General features: G+C 40.1%; 1 protein-coding gene across 1 annotated transcript; it reads right to left on the reverse strand.

Annotated features, from left to right (window-relative positions):
• Positions 1–1,540: 1,540 nt before the first annotated feature.
• On the reverse strand, positions 1,541–24,799 carry CTSO (cathepsin O). Its single transcript, XM_040626392.1, has 8 exons — positions 24,602–24,799; positions 15,801–15,909; positions 15,097–15,236; positions 13,042–13,209; positions 11,702–11,823; positions 6,507–6,670; positions 5,855–5,947; positions 1,541–3,204 (listed from the first exon to the last, which is right to left on the reverse strand). The coding sequence occupies exons 1-8, from the start codon at positions 24,746–24,748 to the stop codon at positions 3,170–3,172; spliced, it is 978 nt and encodes a 325-aa protein (XP_040482326.1). The 5' UTR covers positions 24,749–24,799; the 3' UTR covers positions 1,541–3,169.
• Between the last annotated feature and the right edge of the window lie 489 nt (positions 24,800–25,288).

The raw sequence follows: 25,288 nt of genomic DNA on the forward strand, positions 1-25,288 counted from the left end.
CGGCTCCCTACTCAGCGGGGAGTCGGCGTGTCCCTCTCCCTCTGCTTTTGCCCCTTCCTCAGCTCCTGCCTCTCTCTGTCTCTTTTTCAAATAAATAAATAAATAAAATATTTTTAAAAATACTTATCTCAATCTTTGCTCTTCTCATGAAGTAATGAAAAAAATATGCTCTGTCAGCAAGATGCCTTGGAATCTTAGAATAAATGCTATTCGTCAAGGTTTATTCTTTTAACAGACTTAATGATTTGATTTAACTCTTATTTTTATTTCTTGGTGTGACTAAACTAGGTAGTAAGAGTTTTTTTTCAAGGGATATATCAGTAATTCTTAATATAAAAGTCAAAACAATTTGTAATGCCGGTTTCTACCCTTGCCCCCATTCAAACTTGCTTCTAGCGCTAATCATCCCTTTTAAATTATAATTCTTAAATAAGTCATGAAGTCTGTGTAAGGTTGCCTAATTTAGTATTCACTTTGAGATCTTTGTGAAATCACACCCAGGAACACCTTGATGATCTTTGTTATGACTCCTAATTATTACATGAAAATTTCATTGCTTTCCCTTTAGCCCCACTGGGTGAACTTCAAGGAGTTTTACTACGGCTGGAGCACAGCATATGTCCTTATAGAACAGCAGAGATGGAGGCAAGAAGGTAGAAAAGAGGCTTCTTCGTGAAAGGTCATTTAAAAGAGTTGGTATATTATCTTTTAGGCATCGGGGAACTCCCAAATGGTTTAAAGCAGGGAAATCACATAATGTTGTCTTACAGAAATGCAAATCCAGGGGACACATAGTAAATGGATGATAATAACATCCATCAGAATCACCTTATAAAAATTAAGTGTTCCGGGGAGCCTGGGTGGCTCGGTCGGTTGATTGGCTGACTCTTGGTTTCAGCTCAGATCATGAATGATCTCATGAGTCCTGGGATCGAGCTCTGTGTTGGGCTCCACGCTCAGCAGGGAGGGCTCTCGAAAGAAAGAAAGAAAGAAAGAAAGAAAGAAAGAAAGAAAGAAAGAGAAAGAAAGAAAGAAGAAAGAAAGTGTTTAATAAATTCTCAAGTGGCTTCTGGTTTGGGGACTATACTTTGAGAGCCTCTGTATTAGGGGACATAGGGTTTAGTGACCACTGACTAGTGGAGCTGAGACATAACTAAAGAACATGCATCTAGAAAAGGAGGGTAGAAACAGAGGGAAAGTAGGTGATCAAGTAATGGGTTACTAAGGTGTAGTCGACCTGATTCAATAACATTGCCCTCACTTTTATTGACTGGGTGATTACATAATGTTGATGTTGTTAACCAAAATAGAGACCCTAGGAGGTATGGAAGTTTTTTGGTTTTTTTTTTGTTTTCTTTTTTTAGAAGGAGGGAAGGGGGGTAATTTTGTAGACACTGAGGTTCAGGTGTCTATGGAGAAAACCATACGTCTATGAACATATGGATTTGGAGCTGAGAAAACGCTTATGTGAATGTAAGCACATTAACACTGTTCACAAGATGTAGGTCATGCACTTATCAAGAGTCTTCTTCAACCAAAGTCAAATATAGCTTGTTTTATTATAAATGTCATCAACATCTGCAACAGCTGAGAAGTATTAATCATTTTGTAATTTAACAAGTCTTTAACATTTGAAAAAGAGTATCAGAAAAGCACTTATACCGTATAGGAATCAGTAAATAAATACAAGCTAGAACGACCAGAACACAGTTCCCTTCTGACATATTTGGATAATTAAAATATCAATCAGAATATCAATATTTTTCTTCCTAGAACATTTCTAAACCTGAGTCAACATGTATTCTTTTGAGATTGCTTCTGGTTGTTGTAAAACACAGAAATACAGTGTTTTGTTTTTGATTTTCATTTTCTAATAAAGGGGATGGGTGCCTAAAGGTCAAGAGTGAGAGGAAAAATGGGATGGCTGTTAGTGGTGCTGTTACATTTAAAATTTTGGTTTTGTTAAGCTATTCTACATTAGAAAGCAACCATAAGTTTCAGAGAAGAAATGTTTACGTATGCCACATTTGACATGATTCTTATATTAATCCACTGAATACTTGTATTTATTGTACTTATATTTAATCAGAAGATCAGCTCTTCTGCTCCGAGCTTCTTATACTGCCACACACCCACACATAATGACTTCTGCAAGAGAAAACATTGGCATCAAGACCTGAAACCAGGTAGGAGCCGAAGGGATGCACAAAAATGTGGTTGGAATGGGAGTCTGGGAAAAGTAAGCAGAAAAGTGGGAAAACAGTCTGGGAAAGTCAGTTTGGCTGATACCCCAGATTGATAGGATTGGGCTTTGAAAGGAGTGGTGCCTAGGAATGAGGGGAGGAACAGCAAGGTAAGATCCTGATTTGATAAAGGCTTGGAGGCAAATGGAGCCAAATAAATGGTTATAAAATAGAAATGGGAAGTGAAAAATGAAGACTTCCTTAGCCAGGGAAGCCGAGCCACCCGGAACAGTTAGAAGCGTCACAGCAAAGAACAGGAGAAAGAGAGTGGGAGAAAGCATTGCTCCTCAATACACGGAGAACAAAGGAAGAAATAAAACCCTACTGGAAGCCTGTTGAAGATGAAAATTTCCAAACGGCAGTTTGTCTCTCAGGCAATGCTACTGGAGTTTTTCCTACGACATAGTTGCCATATTGGTCCTTTAATTTCAATCGATATCTCTTAAAAAATGAAGTCCTTTTGTTTCTTTCTGTATGACCTTTCTACTATTCGAGGGGTAAACACCTTTTGTGGAGGTAAAGCAATTGGCATTTCAAAATCCTTATGAAATTCCATCTCCGAGGGCTGTGAATATAATTGTGAGAAGCACACCTCATTTTAGGCTGACTAGTTTTGTATACAAATGTTAGCTAAGGCTGGTGACTATATTCTACAGAGGAAAAGAAATTCTTATCCCTTCTTTAATCCTACTAGAAGTATATCATTAAAGACAAGCAAACACAAACAACTATCAAACCAGATAAAAGCCTCTTCAACTTGAAGAGATTCCCGAAGTGACCTTCATCCCAGAGTTAAGAAACTTTCAGATTCCTCCCAGGCCACGGAGCTGGTGGCCTGACGGCGAACAACGCTGAGAATGAAGTTCTTTGCTATGTCTCATTATGAACCTTCAGTTTTGTCTTTGTCCCTTGATGTGCCCAGCATATCACACAAATACAGCAGAAACAGAATCTGCAATACCTAGAGAAAAAGAAATTATTAGCGTTAGTCTATTTCCTTCAAAAAAAATAATGTAATGTGGGGCGCCTGAGTGGCTCAGGCTTTAAGCGTCTGCCTTCAGCTCAGGTCATGATCCCAGGGTCCTGGGATCCAGCCCAGCATGGGGCTCCCTGCTGGGCAGGATGTCTGCTTCTCCCTCTCACATTCCCCTTGCTTGTGCTTGCTCTCTTGTTATCTCTCTCTGTCAAATAAATAAATAAAATCTTTTAAAAAAATAAAAAATAATGTAATGCTTATAGCTATCTGTCAGTGTAAACATGGCAACTTCAAAAACAGATATTAGAAGAGAGGACTAATATTTCTGTTTTAAGAAATTTCAGAGGCACCTGGGTGGCTCAGTCAGTCAAGGAACCCACTCGGTTTCGGCTTAGGTCATGATCTCAGGGTTGTGAGATTGAGCCCTGCCTAGGGCTCTATGCTCAGTGTGGAGTCGCTTGTCCCTCTCCCTCCCCTTTAGCTCCTCCCCCCACTAGTACTGTGCTCTTTCCCTCTCTCTCTCTGTAAAATAAATAAATAAAAATTTTTTAAAAGAAACTACGAAAAACCCCAAATGACTTATTATCTAAATAGATGAATGTATCTGAAATCTTTATGGCACTCATATATATTGCTTGTAGGAATACAACAATTTATAGGATTGTTTGTTTTAAATACCATTTGAGACTTCAAACTCTTAAGATCTGAACTTCAGCAAAATTTAAATAAATCACAACTGTGCTATGCTTTCTTAGCACACAAGACCACAGGACTCAGTATCATGGTGAAAGCAATAAATAGTCCATTTGAAGGCTGGATTTCATTATAATTAGCTATGTCTTTAAAATCTCCTGGGGCCATGGGAGCTATCTGTGTTACACCGTCCTTCGTAAGAGAACCTTGAGCATCATCAGGTGTGTAACTTTCAGGAAATACTCATTTTCAGGACGGATTTGGATCCCTGCTTCATTACTCAGCAGGCAGGCATGTGGAGGTTCACACTAGAACAGGAGAGCAGACACTGTTTCAACTCACCCTAGCAGCTGGGGGCTGCAGAAGAGGTGGTGGGGGGAGGATACAGAGTCATAATGGAGGCCACGTGTGAGCGAGCGTCTGAATTATGTTTTTGCAACTCTTGCCAGAGCCTTGAAAAAGCCACCCTCCTGCTCAGACCCAAGAACCAGCACTTTGGCAGTTAGAGGTAACTGAGGTTTACTGGCAGAGGCGCGATGGACGGCAGCGGAAATTTAACCGCAAGTTCCAACAACGGAAAAGCCCCCAGGATGGGAAAAAGTGGAGGCCTGATTGCTTTGCTAGTGCTCTGGCGGGAAGACTTCTGTGATGTTCACGCTCCTTCATAAGTAATTTAAGAAAAATATTTTATTGGGGTGATAGAACAGAACACTGATTAACTCTCATGGATCCTACTTTATGGAACCATTGGCTGAATCGAAATATAAGCTCTCAGACTTCTTTTTTTTTTTTTTTTTTAAGGTTTTATTTATTTGTTTGTCAGAGAGAGAGAGAGAATGAGCAGGAGCAGGGAGAGGGGCAGAAGGAGAGGGAGCGTCGGATTCCCCGCTGAGCAGGGAGCCTGATGGGGAGTTCGATCCCAGGACCCTGGGATCATGACCTGAGCTGAAGGCAGATGCTTCGCCAACTGAGCCACCCAGGTGGCTCAAACTGTAACTCTCTTTTCTCAGTCTCACTCTCTGGAGGGTTCTACAACTTTTAGAAAGTTGTACGTATGTTAGGAATCATTGCAATGAGAAATTAAACGATTGCTTTCATATGCAGTATAGTTTGGGTCAAACTCGATTCATAAACTGTGATTTCCTAGATCAAAAATTCGAGAATATAGGTTTACATATAGGTTTTAGAAAACAATTTAAAATACTTAAGTAGCTATTTTAATTTGGTTTGTGGTTAACCAAAAACAAAATTGTTACTCAGGAAAAAAGCAGGTGGTCGCTTCAGCCCCTCAATTCTGCTGTATGTTTTGCTTGAGTCTGTAGGTGACAAGGGGCATATTAAATCAGAAACAATCCTAATGCTCAGATTTCATACATTTTGACACAAAGAAAAAGCAATTCTTGGTATCCTTGAGCAGGTGTTGTGGTGCACAAATTAGGAAAATTGATTCAGTTATTAAAAATAAATTGGGGAGGCACCTGGCTGGCTCAGCCAGTGGAGCGTGCAACTCTTGATCTTGGGGTTATGAGTTCCAGCCCCAGGATGGGCGTGAAGCCTGCTTAAAAAAAATAAACGAAATAAATAAATTTTGGAGATTTCTTTGGAGACTCTCAGCCTCCTCAGTTGAGTATTTACATGGTTTTTGAAATTAACTTTGGTAAATTGGTACTTTGTCTTATCGTATTTTGCAATTATATTCGTTTTCACTGCCATCCCTCTTCCTTTTCAAAATGTGAATGTGTGCAATGTGTCTCTTTAAGGAACATTATTTTATTTTTATCAATTGGCTAAAGAATGAAAATTATTATTGTAAAAGTGGTCTGAACACACTGGAAGCAGACTATGGACTTAAATTATTAGTGTACAGGTTTATAATTTTAATATTTTCAAAGTGTCTTCCTGGGCATTTAGCCTGAAGTTTAAACGTGAATTCATGACTTACCACAAATATTGCCTCCCATTTTAACACGGGCATAGCCATCTACTCCCCATGAACTTCCCCACGAGTTCCGCACAATCCAATATGGAGTACTTCCTACAAAACATAGGTAGCAGACCTTGAAAACTTCAGATTTTGTTGTGAATGCATGTTTATTTAAAGTTTAGTTCTTGATAAGTATAGCAGCTTTTAGCAAAAGATTAAAAATGTAATGTGATGCTAACATAAACTAAGTAAATTTGAACTGCACTTAGTGTCACACTCTAATTAATGGAAAATGTATATTTGAATCGGATAGCATGAAATGAAAACATATACACAATTCCAGAGAATAAGGAAAGCAAAAAAAAAAAAAAATTTTCAGATACGTATAATAAAATTACAAGCACTTCTTCCCCCCCCCAACAATTATTCTAAACATTCCAGGTGGAGAATGCACATTATTTAAATCAAGAATTACATTTATTTTAACAAGGTTGTCCTCAAAAGTGACCATGACAGGGTATTTATACCTGGAAGTCTACTGAAAAGTTGTAAAGGTCTTAGGAGGACTTAGACCCAGAAGGACCAAACTTCAGCATTTTCAAGGATGGTGATCATTTGTCAGTCAGAGTTCAAGCTGGAAAGCAACCAATCAAGTCTTATCAGCACTTACCTATTTTATCAAACCCAGTTATGAGAACTGCATGATTTGCTTCTCCACTGGAGCAATGGTGCTGTATTATTCCTCCCAAATAGTCTTGCCAGCTCACTGCATCTACGACCACTACCAAGGGGCCAAAGGTAAGAAGTGCTTTTGCCATTTCATCTTCTTGGTCACTACCGAAAGAGGAAATACATGGTTAAGGAGTTGTTTTTAAGGTAGAGATATTTTATAAAAATAATCTATTTAATCTGTGTATGGTTAGGAGTAGGTTTGGTTGCAATTACAGAAAACCTAAAAGATGAAAACTAGAAGTCTGGGAGACTGGGTAGTCTAGGACTGCTATGGGGCTCCAAGATACCAGGAAGCCAGAACCTTTCTATATTCTTGCTCTACCATGGGAGGCTTCCATAGCCAAGGTCAATTAATGGCCCAAGGTGGCTGTAGGAGCTCTTGCCATTTAACACATATTTCAGACAGCAGAAAGAAGAAAGAAGTGCTGTATTCTGTCAAGAAGACTTCCCAGAAGTAACACACACACTCTGCATAGGTCTATATGGATCTCATTGGTAGGACTCAGTTATGGGGCTAAGTGTAGCTTCAAGGAAGATAGGAAATGGAGTTTTATAGCTAGCCGGCAAAGTATCCAGCTATAATAGGGGGATTCTTTTAATAAGGAATGTGAGAAGACTGAATGCGTGGAGATATATCTCTGCCATACCACGTGAGAATCAGGAGACTGACCAACTTATGTGAATGAACGCCAAATGCAGAAATCAGGGGAGAGGGTTACAAAAAGTGGCAAATGTCCTTATACGACAGAAGCAATGTTAAGATGCCAGGAGAACTAGGACTAGATTGCGAAGTCTGTGAAAGACACAGTTATTGCTCTCACACATGGACACCTACTGATAAAGTCTAATGTTACACAACATTTGGCCATCATCGATCTTGGAAGTATGTGATTAAACCATTATTTACCCTTTTAAAGGTCAGGCTTATGAGTGAAGGACACTGAAACCCAGTTACTGCTATTTCGAGCTATTAAGATAGCATTTGGTAGTTTATTGCTGCAGAAAGCCATGGGTAGATTAGTAGCTCCAGAAAGTAAATAATCTATCATCATAACCTGCTGGGGGTCAGTTTCTATCAAGGGGATATTTTGTCCATGGATGGGGGAAAATTGAGTGCATGAGAGAATTTATTGAGATGGAAACTACACATTCATTCTAAACATTTATTCATATTACCTGTTAATGTGAAGATCTTTTTTGGGAGAACTATAAGCAGTCAATTCTAATTTTTTGCTACAATAATAATAACTTGTATTCATTAAGATTACCCCGAGACAGGCAAAATTGTAAAATTCCTATAAGGCATCATGGTAGGGCATAGGCTTTGAAGATCTGCATAGCTGGGTACAAATTACAGTTATAGACTGGAGTCATTACCGTCACACTGGAGTCCAGTGACTCCAGCAGGTGACTAATGTCACCTATGTTGCAAAATCAATATAAGGATGAAATTGCAGGGATAAATTTTATAGCATGCCTAACATAAATTACACTCTAAATTTAAAAGAAATAGCTTCCTTTCCTCATTTCTAAATTACCTAGTAAGCCAATTTTGTTCAGCATAGGTTTTAGGGTATAATGTATATTTTATCGTGTTCCAATTTTTGAATATTTTGTTATCCAAATATGACAAATAGGATTATCTCTCTAAAAGAATGATACAAGTGTCTCTACGTTTGTAAGATGACAAAAGATATACTGTTAAATATATGACATCAAAGGTCCAGGGACAGGGAAAGCATGATGGAAAGAGAAAGATCAAGAAGGCAAAACATTTTTTTAGAACGCAAAGGGTAAAATAACATTGTAAGATCAAAGAAACAAGTGAGTAGTAGTCTCTGCTTTGAGGCAGAACTAAAGAAAGATACCAAAGATACTGGAAACTACGAAATAGGAGGATATGCCATAGTCCAGACCAGCAGGCAAAGGTTTTCTTTAGCCCCAGAACTGACTAGCATTGTTATCTTTGTGTTTCAGAAAGATGTTGGCTTTTAGCTAGTTAAAATATATTCCTAACAGCATCTTTATTTCCATTATTCGCCCAACATAGAATTACAATTGACCACTGAACTGGGGGTTAGGGGTGCCGAACCCCACACAGTCAAAAATCCGCAAGTAACTTTTGACTTCTCCAAAACTTAATAGTCTACTGTTGACCAAAAAACTGACTGATAACATAAGCAGTCCATTAACCCATCTTTTGCACAATATATGTACTTAATACTGTATTCCTACAATAAAGTTAGAGAAAAAGTTATTATGACAATCATAAGGAAGAGAAAATACCATACTATACTGTACTTCTTGGGAAAAAAACCCGCTTATAAGTGGAATGTGCAGTTCAAACCCATGTTGTTTGAAAGCCAACTGTACTATCAAAATACATAGTGTTGATAATGGATATATTATCCAACACTGTTTCTGTAGGCTTAATGTGGCCCTATAGTTAGTTCGCTAGCTCTGTGACCCTCCCTGAGTCTCCGGAACCTCCCATGTGTCAGGGCTCTGGTCCAGGGCCTGATTACAGCAGTTGCTTGTGCAAAATCTTCCCACATCCTCTGGCCCGTTATCAGGGTGGTGCAATCAGCCAGGCTTCCAACAAGGAGCCCCTGCAGCTCTTTGCCTGAGGCCCTTCTCTCTTAAAGACCCAGGACATCAAGCCCGCCACACACCTCTACCCTAGCAGCCCTCAACTGACAGGGAAGGTAGTAAGCATCACTTTGGGTGAGATAACTCTGAAATGCCTACTTTTCCTTGGCCCCAAGAGCTCCCTAGTAGGATCAGTACCCTCAGTACTAATTTGCTGAATAAGAAAACCCTGCTTTCCCCGTTCGGTCTCATTTCCCTGTTCCCCTGGTGTTTCCAGAGACCACGGCTTGAGCATGACATTCCTTCCTGAATCTGTTCCTGTCTCAGACTTTCTTGTCTCAAGTAAGAGTTCATTCCATTCTTTGAGGTATTCAGGCCAAAAAGCCTGGACTCATCATCCTTGACTCTCTTTCCTCTCATCCCCTCCATCAAATCCTTCAGTATATTCTGTGGGGCTTTATATTCTATGAGGTCTATTAACCTATGACGTCTCACGTCTAAGACCATTCTTCTAACACTGCTCCAAGGTCATTAACCGATAACTTTGATTACCTCATCTCCAACTAGTCTTGTCCATCTTGGGACTACAGTCCCATTGGCTTCCTCATCGTTCTTTAAATATGTCAAACCTGTTTCTGTCTCAGAGCGTTTGCACTTATGGGTCCTTCTGCTTGGAACAGTAGTTCCCCAGATATCTACATGGTTAAGTGCCCACACTTCTCCAGGTCTTTTCTCAAATGTCTTCTACTCAAGGAACCCCTCCCTGGCCACACCTTTTAAGACTATATACTCCCCTGACGCTTCCTCTTCCTCCCACTGTTTTACTTGGTTTTCTGTAGAAATGGTTACATCTAACATTCTGTACATATTTTTACTTGTTTTCTATATTGTCTTTCTCTATCACTAAAATACAGCCAGGGGGTTTTGTCTGTTTTGTTCACTGCTGGATCCCCAGAGCCTGAAACCATGTTTGGTACATAGTTAAATGAAAGAGTCAATCAATGAAAGGTCTTCTTGCAGAGTCTAACACAATTAGCACTGTATTATCAGAATGCTTATGTTCAGTGTAAACGTAGCGATTTTTTTTTAATAGGGACCTTTTTCTTCTTAACCAAAGGGTCAGATAAATCATGCTTCAGGTCCAATGCCAGTGACTTTTACATTTCCTCTCTCTCTCTTTCTCTCTAATTCAGACTCATGCCTATTCTTCTTTTGTGTCTCCCTATTTTTTTGTCATTTTGCTACTCACGATGAGGGAGTCCCTGAAATTTTTAAGTGACATGTTATGGTTTTGTTTTTTTTTTAAGTGACATTTTGAAAATCTAGTTCCTTCCTGTGCACATGCTTCACTTATACTCTCAGGGAATTGACAGCTTCTTAAGACACACGTCCTCATTGTTGAATGTGTGTTTCCCTTCAAAAAGACGCGGAACAATGCACTCAGTGACCCTGCACATTTTATTACAGATTCTGTGTAGCTTGCCATCTGTGGAATCAAGGCTCCCTGGTGTGGTTCCTAGGGTCACCCCGAGAGCCCTTGTTGTAAGCAGGAGCTGTGCTGACAGTCTGCCAGGCCTCTGGTACACTTAGGCTTATTTAGAAGGATTCCATTCTGTTCAATGATCCAATTTCACCCTTGATTTCCTTCAGATCTCATGGGTTGACACCATCTGGATCAAGAGATTCTTTTATATTATAGCAGTATGTTTTAGGCTAGTCTGTCACCTCAGCTGAAGATAATTTACTTCCTGCTTTCTCTGTTTCAAAAGACTGTGCAAAGATCCCTTTATATTTTTTTAAATGAAAAAATGAGTTAGTTGAATCTTCCTTAGTCCTATTATCCCTGAACACCTACTTTGCACTGTGTCAAATGGTCACAATGGTTTTCTAGTTGGCTTTTCGTTTTTCATGCATTTTTAAAGCATTTTTTAATGACTGTTTTCCCCTGAACCTCTCCGAGGTCATCTCACCCTTCAACTTCCAGCACAAGTCCCTTTCCTCTGCCTCTCCTCATCTACCCCTGCATGCCCCTCGAGCCCACGGTGTATGCGACATAACCCACCTCCAGTAATATAGTCTTACTTGCTTCTAACATGAAAGTTTCAGTTTATGCTTTTCTTATAGCTGATGCCTTAAAAAAATGCAAGCGTGTTCAAAAAAATACTTCTTGGGAAGCAGACTGCTTGATATTCACTGGAAAGTCTATACAAAGCGATTCTGGATCAATTCAAAAGTGAGACCGAAATACACAAATGACAATTAGGACAACTCAATTTGTTAAAAGGTAAGTGGTAAGTATAAATTATACCTTAAACTGGATTTAAATCTGTTAATTCTATTATAAACACAAATGGAAAAATAAGAAGATCATATTTAAGAAACAGCATCCATAGATAGCCCTCCATCGGTCTCTCTACCAAAAAGTAGGTCTTAAAACAATTACAAGTATTCAGTGATGCCTTCCATTCAGTTATTAATCCTGAATAGTCAATAGATCAGAAATAAAGAAATACAGAGAGAGGTACAATGGAATAAGACAATTACCTGAAGTCATACGCAGAATAACCTTTGATTGAAAATCCAGGGTGTGAGTCAGAAAAGTAATGGCACAGGCCATTCTGTGCTTTAAATGGGTACTCTGAGTCTCTCACCAGTTTTACTTGCGTCTAAAAGAAAATAATCATCCAAAGCGTTCTCTATTTAAAATGAGTTGTTTTAGAAATCAAGTAGAACTTACTACAATTTGTCCAAATAAGATTCAACTTGGCCACATCCTCATCAGGTGGTTGTTCTTTAGGTTACTAAGATCTTAAATTCAATCTTTAGGGGTTTGTTATGGATATACTAAGTAACTAAACTCAGTATCTTTCTCTTTTGCTCTTTTTTCCCCTATCGCTTCCTTCCTTAGACCCTCCTTCCATTTGATAATAGTCTTATTGTTTTTCTCCTGAGGTTGCAATAGGGCAACTCATTTTCTTTCTAGAGCTTGATTCTGTCGGCAAGTCTTTGAGACTCACTCAGCACAGGCGATGGGCAGATCAAGCATTCTTTCCATCCACGTCTCCCTGTGCCATACATCTAGCGTATGTCACATATTTTTTAGTTGTCGATAGATAAGCCTCCTTTTCTGATTCTGGGCTTATAGAAGCCAGGGGACACACGATTCATTGTTGCCTCTGATGTGTACAGAGAAGCTTCTGGCATGTAGTCACTCAAAATATGACAAACGAACGAGGAAAAAATATTCCAGTTTGGGAAATTCCAGCTTGACAACTTTTACCAAACATAGCAACACCCTTATTGGCTGGCTTCGTGCAGTTGGTCCCGGATACAGGACAATGTCAGAGTCTCCTAAGAAATGGAGGACGCTTTGGTGTATTGGCTAAGGCCCTCCAGTGAGAGGCAGGAGACTTAACACCCAGTCCTGGCTCCGCTACGGATTTGGCAACACGATCTCACCTCCCAGGTCTCATTTCTTCATCCACATAAAGAGTTATTAAATTTGCTGATTTCTATTGTCCCTTATATCTGCGATATTAAAAATTTTTGTGGAAATAAGTAATTATATGCTCTAATCTTTCTGGGACATTATGTGATCCGTATCTATGAAAAAAAGCATTTACCTATTAAGAAATGCTAAGAAAGAACTATACATATTTTTCTGAAAACAAATCGAGGCAAGACTTTTCATACTTTGCTCTCTCAATAGCTGACATGCCTGAAAGCTATGCATTCTCAAATTTTCTGATTAATTCAGGCTTTGGCCATTTAAGATTCCGAATTTAAAAACGTTCTTTGGTATATGAGAGTACTGATGAAATTCTGCATGCACGTTAAATAACAAAGAGGAAACAAAGAGTTTCAAAGGCTGAGAAGCTAGTCACCTTATTCAGCCAGTGCAAAGCGCTGACAGTGGAGCCCCCACTGCAGCCGTAATTATTATACGAACAGTCAATGACCTGCTGTACGCTTAGGGCTTCCAAAGGCTCCCCTTTGATCGCATATGCGGATTCCACAGCACCCACCACGCTGAAGGCCCAGCATCCTCCACACTGTTTTAAAAATAGAAATAGCACTGTATTTATTATCAAATAAAGTTCGAGTTTGCCAACATCTCTAAATATCACAAGTTAGCAAGTCAAGTAAAGTGAGCAGAGTCTGGGGGCCTACAAAATATGAATGCCCATCCTATAGATTTTCAAACTGACGAAAGAAAAGATCAAAATTCTCTCTTAAGCACCAAAATATAATTATTAAAGATACACTTGTAATCGCCATTGTAAATTAGACAATGCAAGATAAAAGCGAATTTTAGAGATTGAGAGACTATCTGGATGGTCTCATGAAGACTAGTCAGTTCACTGAACGTGATTTCTGTTTCTAGGAAGTGTGCCAACTCCCACCCACTCTTCAAGCCCTCTTGTTTCTCCCCTGACACTCTGCCTCTATGGCACCCACCATCTCCACCCCATGGGGCAGAGGCAGTGATGGGGTGACGTGGGGTGAGGATATACGTCGTCCATGTTGAACTCATTATTTGATGGACACGGGAGCCGAATGAATTACTTCTTAGGCTGTCAAGGTGCCAGCATGGGCATATCACAGATATACACACAAAATGTCATAATGCTCAAAACCATACTGGTCATTCCTCATTCAAATATTGGCTGACAATCTTCCTGATTCTGGACCTATTAACTTGATTTTATTGGACAAACTGGAATGAAAGCATAAAAGAGTTGGTCCTGAAAAAAAAGGAGAAGATAGAGGAAATGAAATCAAGGATCATGCACGAGGAAGAAGGATCCATAGAAAAGGCAGAGGTAAGAGTAAGGTCTGAAGGTGGGCAGCACTGACTTCATCCCAGGCCATGTGGTACAGAGTTAGGCAAAGAAAGGACGAAGAACAATTGGTTGACTTTGTGGAGTCGTGTTGAGCAACTTTACGGCTTTAAGGGTCTTATTATGTCTAAATCTCCAGCGCAGGAAAAGAGGCACTAAGGAACTCTATTTTGGGGTCTCCATCCCTTGAGAAAAGTGACTACGGGTTGCTGACACCATACCTCTAGCTAGTGTTAGTTTACCTTCCCATAGCTGCCCCCGGAGGGCAGTTTCTGCTCAAAAATATCTCTCTAATATATTCCTTTAACTCAAGATTACTAATTAAATTGTATTCTTTTAATACAAAATAGACACTTCCTGGAAGGATTCTGTTTCTGACCAATTCACTCATCATTATGAATTCAATAATAAAGCAAATGATTTGGTGGTAAAACTTAAATCATTAACAATAGATATATTAAAAAAAGAAACGCTAGATGTATAATCTGAGAAGAAGGAAAGGATCATCCTAAGTAGACAGTGACTGAGAAACTGCTTGGTCTAAAACACTATACACGGGGAGCCTGACTGACCTGGTGAGGTTTCCACTGCAGAGAAATTGAGACTATATCCCCGCAGTTAGGGAGTTGATTTTTCCTGGTGAGCTGACATTCCCTATGCCAAGGGGGTGTAGAGGGGTAGGTTTTCAAAGAAAATAAAAGTTGGCCTTGGGGCGCCTGGGTGGCTCAGTCAGTTAAGTGTCTACCTTCGGCTCAGGTCATGATCCCAGGGTCCTGGGATCAAGCCCCACATCAGGCTCCCTGCTCAGAGGGGAGTCTGCTTCTCCCTCCCCTTCTCATGTGCTCTCGCTTGCTCGCTCTCTCTCTCTTCCTCTCAAATAAATAAAATCTTAAAAAAAAAAAAAGTCAGCCTTGACACCTGCCTCTCTTTTCGCTAGAGATTCTCCCTTCATTGTCATTTCTGAATAACTGGAGTGTGATTTTTACCGGGAGAAATGACAGCTTCCATTACAAGTTTGATTCAACTGGACCTCAAAGGTGACTTCCCATGCGTGTTAAGATGATTTTAAAAAGAACAAAAAAACCCCCTAAAACTCACAGTCTGCTGGTTCCTCACTTGGGTGACAACACGCTTGTCCCGCCAGTCAAATCTTAATGGTAAAGACACATTGGGTATGGATGTTTGCACCTCGGCTCGGTATCTGGGCAATCTGGAAGATTTGCTCCTTAAATAAATAGCTGAATAGAAACAGGAAATGAAAAGACAGCCAACATTATGTTATAGGGAGGGCCCCCTGGGACTCTTTTTGGAGGAATTTTTCAAACACAAACAGTAGCTTTCTAGTAGAGCCTGCTATTTGTGATTTTCCTTTATCCTTTTTCATAACTTGAAATGCAGTGACTGAAAGCTAAGGAATTCCTACAACAGGACTGGAGCTACCACATCAAATGACTTGTCTGATAGAACTCGGTCAATAATAAAAATGAGTATAATTGACATCATTCGCTTTATCATAACCCATGGAACTGTGGATGTCTAGAATAGAAATAGCACTAAAAAAACGCTGAAGGGATGAAACATTGGCCCTTACAGCCACATGGAAACATCTATAATGATAACATTTAGATCTTAAGTGGTAATTTGAAGACAGTAGCCAGGAATTTACATGCTTGACATTCAATATTTAATAAATGTTAACTACGACCCAACTTACTAGATTCACATTTAAACAATTCCTCAAAAATTAAGGAAACAAATCAAAATCAGGAAACCGAACAACTAATAGCACAATCACACCATACCTTTAAACTCTTCCGGAAACAAATAAGAAAATTGATTTATTCCATAGATGGCGCTGGAGTTTTCACGAGGGAATACGGAATTCAAGTATCGATGTCTACTAAGGCTTTCCTAAAAGAAGAAAAACGTTAATTTACATCACCTATGATAACTTTGCAGAGCAATGCAGAGCAATAACTTGGACGTATTTTTCAGGTATTAGAAGCAAAGCTTATTTATTTCCTGCAGATTACCTCCCCATAGCTGCCCCAGGAGGACAGTTTCTGCTCAAAGATATCTCTCCAATATATTCCTTTAACTCAAGATTACTAATTAAATTGTATTCCTTTAATATAAAATAGACACATCCTGGAAGGATTCCGTTTCTGACTAATTTGCACTTCATTATAAGACCTTCAGGTCAAATTTATAGATATTTGTATGAAAACTAGCCCCTGAATTCAGGTATATTTTTGAGGCTGGGAAAGGTATGTCTTATCCATTTATAATTCCTCTTCACTAAGCATGTTGAAAGCACTAAATATGTGTTCGTTGAACATAGTGGAAAAAATAAAATGAATTGCAAACAAACACTAGATGCTAGTGGAAACTGTCACCAATAGGCGGTCATTCTATCAAAAAATTATGAATTTGGAAAGTGTGTCTGTATCTTTGTATTTCCCAGCACTATGTAGCAAAGCATGAAAAAATAAAGTAAATAATAAATAAATATGATTCTAGTTTATAGATGTCTCCATGTCCTTAAGGGTAAAAAGTCTTTGTCAAAGCGATGAAGTGCTGGAAATGTTCCAGGAAGATAGATCGGCTTGTCTGTCTGGAGGGAAAGTCTGACCAATATTTACAGATTCCTCAGCGCTGATTTTGTGATAATTTATCTTAAGCTTGTCTTTTTTGACCACATGCCTCAATTTCCTAATGCTAACCAACTGTGTAGGATAAATACAACTTCAGGGGACCACCATTTGGTAAGTTTCCAACTCTAGCTCTTACATATTTGTTTATGCATTTACGTGTGTATTGTGGTCTTTCTCACAAACCCCTAAGTAAAATGAGGGCGAGACCTGCCTGTCTTGTTCATCGCTGTATTCCCCACACTGAGCACATGCCTGGCACACAGTGGATGCTTAAGTAACATTGGTTGTTGAATAAATACACAAATGACATTTTATATACATCATGCCCTTAAGAGCTTTAGGCTGTTAATTTTTTATTTTTATTTTTTTAAAGATTTTATTTATTTATTTGACAGGATAGAGACAGCCAGCGAGAGAGGGAACACAAGCAGGGGGAGTGGGAGAGGAAGAAGCAGGCTCATAGCGGAGGAGCCTGATGTGGGGCTCGATCCCACAACGCCGGGATCACGCCCTGAGCCGAAGGCAGACGCTTACCCGCTGTGCCACCCAGGCGCCCCTAGGCTGTTTATTTTTAAGCAAATGATTACTGGAATTTTATCATAATTTTACTATTTCCTTATTGACCATGCCTGGAAGGATTGTTAATGAAATAATAAACAGTTGTTAAATATATTTTAGGTACTTAAAAATAATCTTGATAAAGCAGAGTTCTGAATATAATTTAGAAAGGAGATGTATAAATATAAAAGTAGAACAGAAATACAAAGCAAATATCTATATTCCAGGTGACAAACAGGAGCCAGAGACCGCTAGCTGCTAAGGAATTCAAAATTCATTCATTTTATAAGGATTGGCTGAGCATCTTTGTGGGTTAGAGTAACCAGGGACGGCACTGAGAATGTAGACACCAAGAATGCATAGGGAAGCACGTGGTAGCCAGGAGGATAGGCCTCACAGACTTCCACCTACAGGGAACTTGTTTGCTGCATGCTGAATTACCACAATTACACGAAGAGAGGCCACGGTTCCCACTCGCTGCATCTAGCCAATGACTGAGCCCTGAGGCTGACCTATTTTAGGGAAAAACCGGACTCCCCTGAAAGCTAGCTGGTGATTAATGAGTCCCTGATGGTTTCTCTGACCCTTCCTTCTGCTGCAGGGCAGTCTACAGCACTTTCCCCAATCTTTCTTCCCTCTCTTCTTCACCCAGGGTCAGAGTTGCATTGCAATCAGATAGCTCTCCCTGACCCTCTCCCCATTGCACTCAGTCATTGGTTTCCCGATAAAGAAATTAAAAAAAAAAAAAGGATAATTATCCTTATCAATATCAAGAATGAAAAAAGGGCCATCACTACAGATGCTTCAGTCATTAGAAGAATAATATTTTGAAGACGGTAAGCCAGTAAGTTTCATGAATGTATGTATGAAATGGACCAACTCTTTGGATGTCACCAACTGCAAAAGCTGAATGTAAGAGGAATAGAAAACTTGAAGCTGAGATGTCTTGTTTGGTGACTTCTACACAATTAAAAAAGAAATAACACCAATCTTATTACATTCTTTGAGAAAATAAAAGAGAAGGGAACACTTTGCAACTTATTTAATTAATTTATTTATTTGAGATAGAGACAGTGAGTGTGAGAGAGAGAGAGCATGAGCAGGGAGGGGCAGAGGAAGAGGGAGGAGCAGACTTCCCATTGAGCAGGTGGCCTGAGGTGGGGCTGGATCCCAGGACTCTGGGATCATGACCTGAGCAGAAGGCAGATGCTTAACCCGACTGAACCACTGCAACTTATTTTATAAGGCCAGTACCCTGAGTACAAAACCAGACAAAGACATCTCAAGAAAATAGAACAACGCACCAATAGCCCTCATGGCTATAGATGCAAAATCCTTGAGAAAATATTAGCACATTAAATCCAGCAATATATAAAAAGAACAATGCATCATGTTCAAGTGAGTTTCATTAAAAAATGTTACATTGGTTTAACATTTGAAAAGCAATCAGCATAATATACCGTATTAATGGAATTTTTAAAAGAAAAGGAAAATCATATGATATTTTCAGCTGATGCAGAAAATGCCCTAGACATAACTCAAAACCTTTTCATGATAAAAATCCTCAGTAAACAGTGCATGAGAGCAAATTTCCTGGACATGATCGAGGGAATCTATGAAACACCTATATCAACCAGAGGCCGACTTCTAAAACAATCCCATTGGTGAATTTTGTACGTCTTGCCAGTGCCATGATTCCTGTCATTTCATGGCTGCCCATAGCCCACGCTAAGGCTATTTGATTTTTAAAATGTGATTTCTTGCCAAAAACAAAGACCTCTAAACCCCAAAGTGCTCTGCTTTGCCCTGTCTCCACCATTAATCTCACCCCCACTTTTTTTATTTTGCAAGACCACTAAAAATATTAAAAGTGCTTCCCATGAGAATTTTGAACAAAGCATAATTCTCTTATACATTTATATACACACACAGTAGATTTTTCTACTCTCTTCTCAGTTTTGCAACAAATGTCTTAACCACATTGCTATGCAATCTTTGGCTATATGTCGAACCTCTTTGGTCTTTATTTTCTTCATTGACAAAGGGGGTACTTCTGACCTGGCAGAGCGTGAGGATTAAATAAAATAACGTTCGGAAAACTCAAATCACAGCGTCTGACAGAAAAATGTTAAATTAAGTACTCCCATGCTGGATCCTCTTTTTCCCTTCAAACACAGAACATTTGGATATAGAAAATGTCCTTCAAAGATCATGTGTTCAGGTTTTCTTAGATTAATGTGGAGCTAATCTTTCTCACAGAATTACAAATGACCAATTATCAATTGAAAGAAACAGATGGCTTTCACAGTAAAATAATATTATCAGTATATCTAAGAATATTTATTCTCCTATTTGCTATAACAGGAGGACACATATCAAGTCACCTAAAACAGTTTCAAATCACTTCAATTTTTTAAAAAAAGATTTATTTGACAGGGAGAGAGAGAGAGAGCACACAAGCAGGGGAGAGGCAGGCACAGGGAGAGGCAGACTCCCTGCTAAGCAAGGAGCCCGACAGGGGGCTTGATCCCAGGACCTTGAAATCACAACCTGCGCAGAAGGCAGGCGCCCAATGGACTGAGCCACCACATGCCCGCAAATCACTTCAATTTTAAAAAGCCCTGTATTTCCTTTCTGGAATTGACTATTCTTTCCAGGACCTTTTCTGGTCTACTTCGATTCCTTCTATGAGAGCAGATTTCACAGAAGCACCACACACTGTGGGTCAATCGAGCTTCTGTGCCTCCTCATGTTAACAACTGTTGTCATAGAGTCAATCATGAGTCAAGGACCCACCACCACGTGTTCTTAACATAAGGCGGTGGAGGAGATCGTAATGGTATAATAGTGCAGTAGACTATACATACAGTACAGCCAACGTGCCTAAAGCCATATCAAATATTAAAGTGAAAGATCTGAGCCTTACGCTCACTTGTGAAGGAAGAGAGTAAAGTGCTGAGGAGTCCACAGGACACATCATTAGGAGTTCTGAAAGGTGAGGAAGTGTGGAAAACAGACGGGTCATGTGATGGTGATCGATTTTGCACTTACAACGTGGTGTGTGCTCCCTTCTAATGAATCCACGCTTCGGTGGGATGAGCTGTACATTGAAATTACTACAGAAGCAAAAGGTGCATTGTAAGACCACCTTCTGTGTAGCACTCTAAATGCATTCTCCCTTCTGTTATTTAGACTTTTCCCTCCACAGCCCTCACTTGTCGATTCTGAGGTTTGGTGTAAGACAAATCATACATTTTACGTACGGATTTAAAATGTTCTCCTTGTTGGTGCTTTCGTTTCTTTCTGGAAGTTGCGGTAAGTCCAGGGATGAGCCAAAAGCTAAAATGTTTGTAGGCAGTGCTGGAGCTTTGCTGAGAATTTCTCTCAAGACTTGGGAGCTGTAAATCTTAGATCAGTGAATCTCAGCTGAGGCACTCTCCCTCCTTCCTCCTCTGCCCTCCCAGGGATTTTCAACAATGTCTGGAGACATTTTTGATAGTTGCTACTGGCACCTAGTGCGTAAAGGCCAAGGACACTACTAACCACACTGCGAGTGCAGGACGGTTCCCTGCAACAAATAATTATCTTGTTCCAAAATGTCAACAGTGTAGCTGTTGAGAAGGCCTCGACTAGAATAATAAAAATACATACTTTTATAAACTACTGCTTTACAAAAGTTACCTACACAAAGGATTTTTTATATGTTGTGCTGATATCTGTGTAAAGATAATATGCAAGCATATTTATCATGGAAAGTAAAATAAAAAGAAATACGTAGTCATTTAGTATTTGTGTTTGTGCATGCACATGAAGACTGAATTGAAAAGCTACTCTTCTGAGAATTGGTTGAAGCAATTATTTTTCTAGCATATTAATCTTTACATTTTTCTGTTCGTTCACTGAAAAATGGATTATAGTACAACGTTTAAATAGACAATATCCATTTAATAGGCTATAATTTCTTAGAAGTTGGTACATTTTATATTCCCCACTGAATCAGAAAACCCAGACCAGCTCCTTACACGTAGTGACTATCAAAATGTTGGATAGATGGATGGACAGATGGACAAATGAATGAATAAATTCTGATCCAAGATTTCAAGTTTCTGATATATTTTCATTTTGGCAACGCATGCATTAAGCCAGAATCATTGAAAATGGTCACTTGAACAACAGTATCTTACATCAAATTCGCCTCTGTTAGGCAGGCAGAAAATGTGGGTTAAAGCATTCTTGCATAGAGTGCATTCGGAGACGACAATCCAGATTTCAAGGGACTGATTATGGCAAATATCTGTGACTTAGGAATTAGGATCATTCATTGTAAAATCTTCTATTTATACATAAGCTACTGTCTTCTATTTATACACAAACAACATGCCTAACAGTTATAATGTAATTTTATTTTAACAATGTAGCATATATCATTTTATGGCAAGAATTTTTAAGGTGAAGATTCTGAAATTTTGCACACAAATCACGTGTGCATTGGCATATAAACATCATTCTGAAGTGAGTACATACAACTTTTATTAGTTCCACTGTTGGGTCTGTGACTTCTCGAAAGCATAAGAATACAAACTATTCTGTGGTGAAATAATGACCATCAGTAAATATCAGTGCACGCCCGGGTCTCAGCACAAAGAGGAGTTGACTGGATCCTCCATTCGGATTTTCCTGAGCCCTGGAAGTTTCTAAAGCCGTGGAAGAGCAGAGATAGGGGCTGCTATCCGTTTTCCCTCCATCAGTTAATCTGAGAGGCACCCCATAATAAACCCAGTCTTCACCCAACAATAATGTGATGATAGTTTGTGGACAAGTGTCACAGATGCCACGTAACTTCCATTTAAGAAATATTCCCAGGAACTTATGAAAATACAGAAGGCAGGGGTGACAAGACCCTTTCACCATTCTCTGAACCCACCACTGTGAAAGACATTACTAATCAATCAGACGCCTTCTCCAACTGTCTCCAACTGCAATCCCCTAAATACTTTTCAATACCATATTTCAGGCAGCCACGATTAGTCAATCCGTTTACAAGCACGATGAGACCTATTTGCTATCCCTAAATAAGAAACAAAGATCCAAAGACTACAGCTCTTGGTCCTCAGGATTTGTTTCCTTTTTATGCTATCTATGATTCTGGCCCAACACAGTGTTTTATGATTCTATTTTAATGTTTTAAATTTTATTTTTTAAGACTTTCTAAGAAAAGATTGATTTATTCATTTGAGAGAGAGAGAGAGAGAGAGAGAGAGAGAGAGAGAGAAGAGTGGGGGAGGGGCAGACGGTGAGGGACAGAATCTCCAGCAGATTCCGCACTGAGCACAGAGCCCCACGAGGGGCTGGATCCCATGACCCTGAGAGCATGATCTGAGCTGAAACCAAGAGTCGGAAGCTCAACCAACTGAGCCACCTATGGGTACCCCTATACATATTTTAAACTTTAACTTTACTGTGAAGTGAGAACATTTTCTAGATTCTGCACAAAATTTACCTGATGGGTAAACAGTGGGGAATCTCGGCCAATTCCTAACGTGACATAATCTTATAGAAGTAATACTGAGTTTTAGTTATCACATATTTTTATCTATCCTGCTAGGCCAGAAGAATTCTTCCAAATGCTCATGGGTACCAAGGAAACAAGGCCTTTTCTATCTTTGCCTGTGTTCAGCCCTCTACTCCAGGTCCAGACATCTAGATTCTAACCCCAAGAGCAGCTCCCCCTTTCCAGCAATGTGTTTTGAAGTCTAAACACTCATTTCTGGGCATCCATTTCGTGGAGTAAATTCTCAGTAGAAGCAATTGTTTTGGAAACTTTTCCAGGCTTTTCGACTCAAGGTTTTTAAATGTACTGAAAATCTTCATAACTGTCCTCCTCCACTTAAAACTTTCCATCTCTTGTCATGGATCCTTAAATTTTTCCTGAGAAGAGTTGCATTTTGTAGACATTTGTCTCCTGGATACAGCCTCTTCACAGGACCATTATGAGTAAATATATAAGTAAAATAGACATACTTATAAATTATATATGTTAAAAAATATATTTATTACTCGGGCCTCCTTGTGCCTCCAATCCTCCAATACGATTTTTTTGAGGAGGACAGCAGTGTGTTTATTTATTCAGTCAATGAATACATTATCAGTATAGATCAATGAATACATTATCAGTATAGATGAGATTGACTACCTTCTAAAGGGTTTGGGTCACCACCCTAGGCAGGCAACCAAGCTCAGGACGGGGGTAGAATACAGGACAGAAAGTTTGTTCTCAAGCAATTATGCCAGTGCTTCTGGTTTAAAAGCTAGAATGTAACTCAAGAGCCATAAAACAGAGACAAAAGCACACATCTTGGTGTGGGCAAAAAACAAGAGTAGGCAGAATCAGGCAGGGATGGGATCTCCTAAACACTGGAGTTTTCTAGGGGAGAGAGGAGGCGCAGAAAAGAGTACAGCTATAGAACTCCAGGAGACATCCCAAGACTACACCTGCGAAAAACTAAATATAATTCCAACAAGCATTATTACTAAATTCTTATTTTTGATTTAGAATGAATCAGTTTTCTTTCATAATAAAATGATGACTTTCATGATTTAAAAAATTGTTAAATGGTATCAGATATATAGAACAGTGTGAGGCAAACTCTAAATCAGTATCTCTAGGTTACAGAAAAAACCTATTTATACGCAGCTAACTCGGTTCATTCCAGAGGTTTAACGCTGGGGTAGAATCTAAGCATTATTATGAAGACTTTGGAAAATAACGTGAAAAGGAAAGGAAATGCTTCCCTCTTTTCAAAATCCGTCTCCACCAAGTCAAGAGGTATTTTAAGGTTGCTGCACTAGTTAAAGGAGCCCCAGTTCAGGAAAATCACAAATGGGCAGGGCTCTGAGCTTTCTTAAATGCAGCCTCTTTGTTTAGAACATTCTGATCAAAGGAGGTCACCAGCGCCCCCCTGCGGAAGAAAAAAAACCGACAGGCTTCTTTGGCTTTTATCAGGTTCCCGTGACTTTGGAAAGGGAACCGCTTTGGAAGGCCCGGGGAACCGTCTAGGGCTCTGCTAAAAGGGGTGTTTCTTCCAATCGAGAACACTTTGAACATATCCACTGACTACTCTGGGCTCATCCTATAGATCCACGGCGACAAATCTTCCCTGGAACATCCCATGTTTTGGTTAGCCCAGGCAAGGGAGAGCTGCCACGTGTGGAACGGAGGGAGAAGTTGCTTGCGAACTTCTCAGAAAGCCCAAACCTGTCACCGAACTGCGGGCCGGGTGACCACCAGGAGTGGCGGCTCTCAGTGACACCCCCCCGCCCCCGCCCCAGTCCAGACCCGGGACGGGAAGGGGCGACCAGGAAACAGACACAGGGCAGCACGCGCTCGGTACCCGGAAGGCGGCTGCCTGTCGCTCGCGGCTCCGCGGCTCTGTCGCCGAGAAGGCGGCGCGGGGGTCCGCGGAGTGGCTGCCGCAGCAGCAGAAGCAGCAGAAGCAGCAGCAAAGCAGCCAGAGCCTCCGCAGCGCCCGCAGCTCCATCCCCGCGCCCGGCGCCCAGCGGCCGCCAGCTCCCGCCGGGTTTCTCTTTCGATTCCTCGGCTCCTCCCCCGCCCGGGTTTACGGGGCGGGAGCCGCTGAGCAGGGTACAAGGTGCTGGGGACTCGGCCGCTCCTCTGCTCCCCAGGGCTGTGTACCTGGGAATCCGATTAGCTGCAAACTGTTGCGGTTTCGCTGTGGTGTTTTGTGGCAGCTTTAGGCACAGGGACCCTGTGCTTTCCGGTTACATCTCCCAGCTGTTAGAGGAAAGCCTGGGAGCCATTCCTTAAGCCATACGCGAGAATGTGCACTATTGTGTCACCAGCGCTTCGAGACTGAAGTCCTTTATTTTTCTTCCTTTTATCTCAAATTGAAAGATTCAGGCAGTATTTGAATTTAACTTGGCCTTATTCCTGTTGTCCTTGCTGCGATGGTCTCTAACATTTAGGACCTAATTCTAAAATGTTAGCGAATTACAAAGGCAAGCATTCCTTTAGCAGATGTTTATAAATACTCAACAGAAATTTGCAGTTGTGAAAATAA

This window comes from Ursus maritimus, unplaced genomic scaffold (genome assembly GCF_017311325.1).
Source record: "Ursus maritimus isolate PB19 unplaced genomic scaffold, ASM1731132v1 scaffold_11, whole genome shotgun sequence".
Lineage (NCBI taxonomy): Eukaryota > Metazoa > Chordata > Mammalia > Carnivora > Ursidae > Ursus > Ursus maritimus.

Coding starts and splice junctions, on each gene's coding strand:
- CTSO (XM_040626392.1), bottom strand. CDS start 24,748: ATGGAGCTGCGGGCGCTGCGGAGGCTCTGGCTGCTTTGCTGCTGCTTC. Junction 13,210..15,096: donor AAGTGAGGAACCAGCAGACT/GTGAGTTTTAGG, acceptor TTTTTAAAACAG/TGTGGAGGATGCTGGGCCTT. Junction 3,205..5,854: donor AATGGGAGGCAATATTTGTG/GTAAGTCATGAA, acceptor CTTTTTCTCTAG/GTATTGCAGATTCTGTTTCT.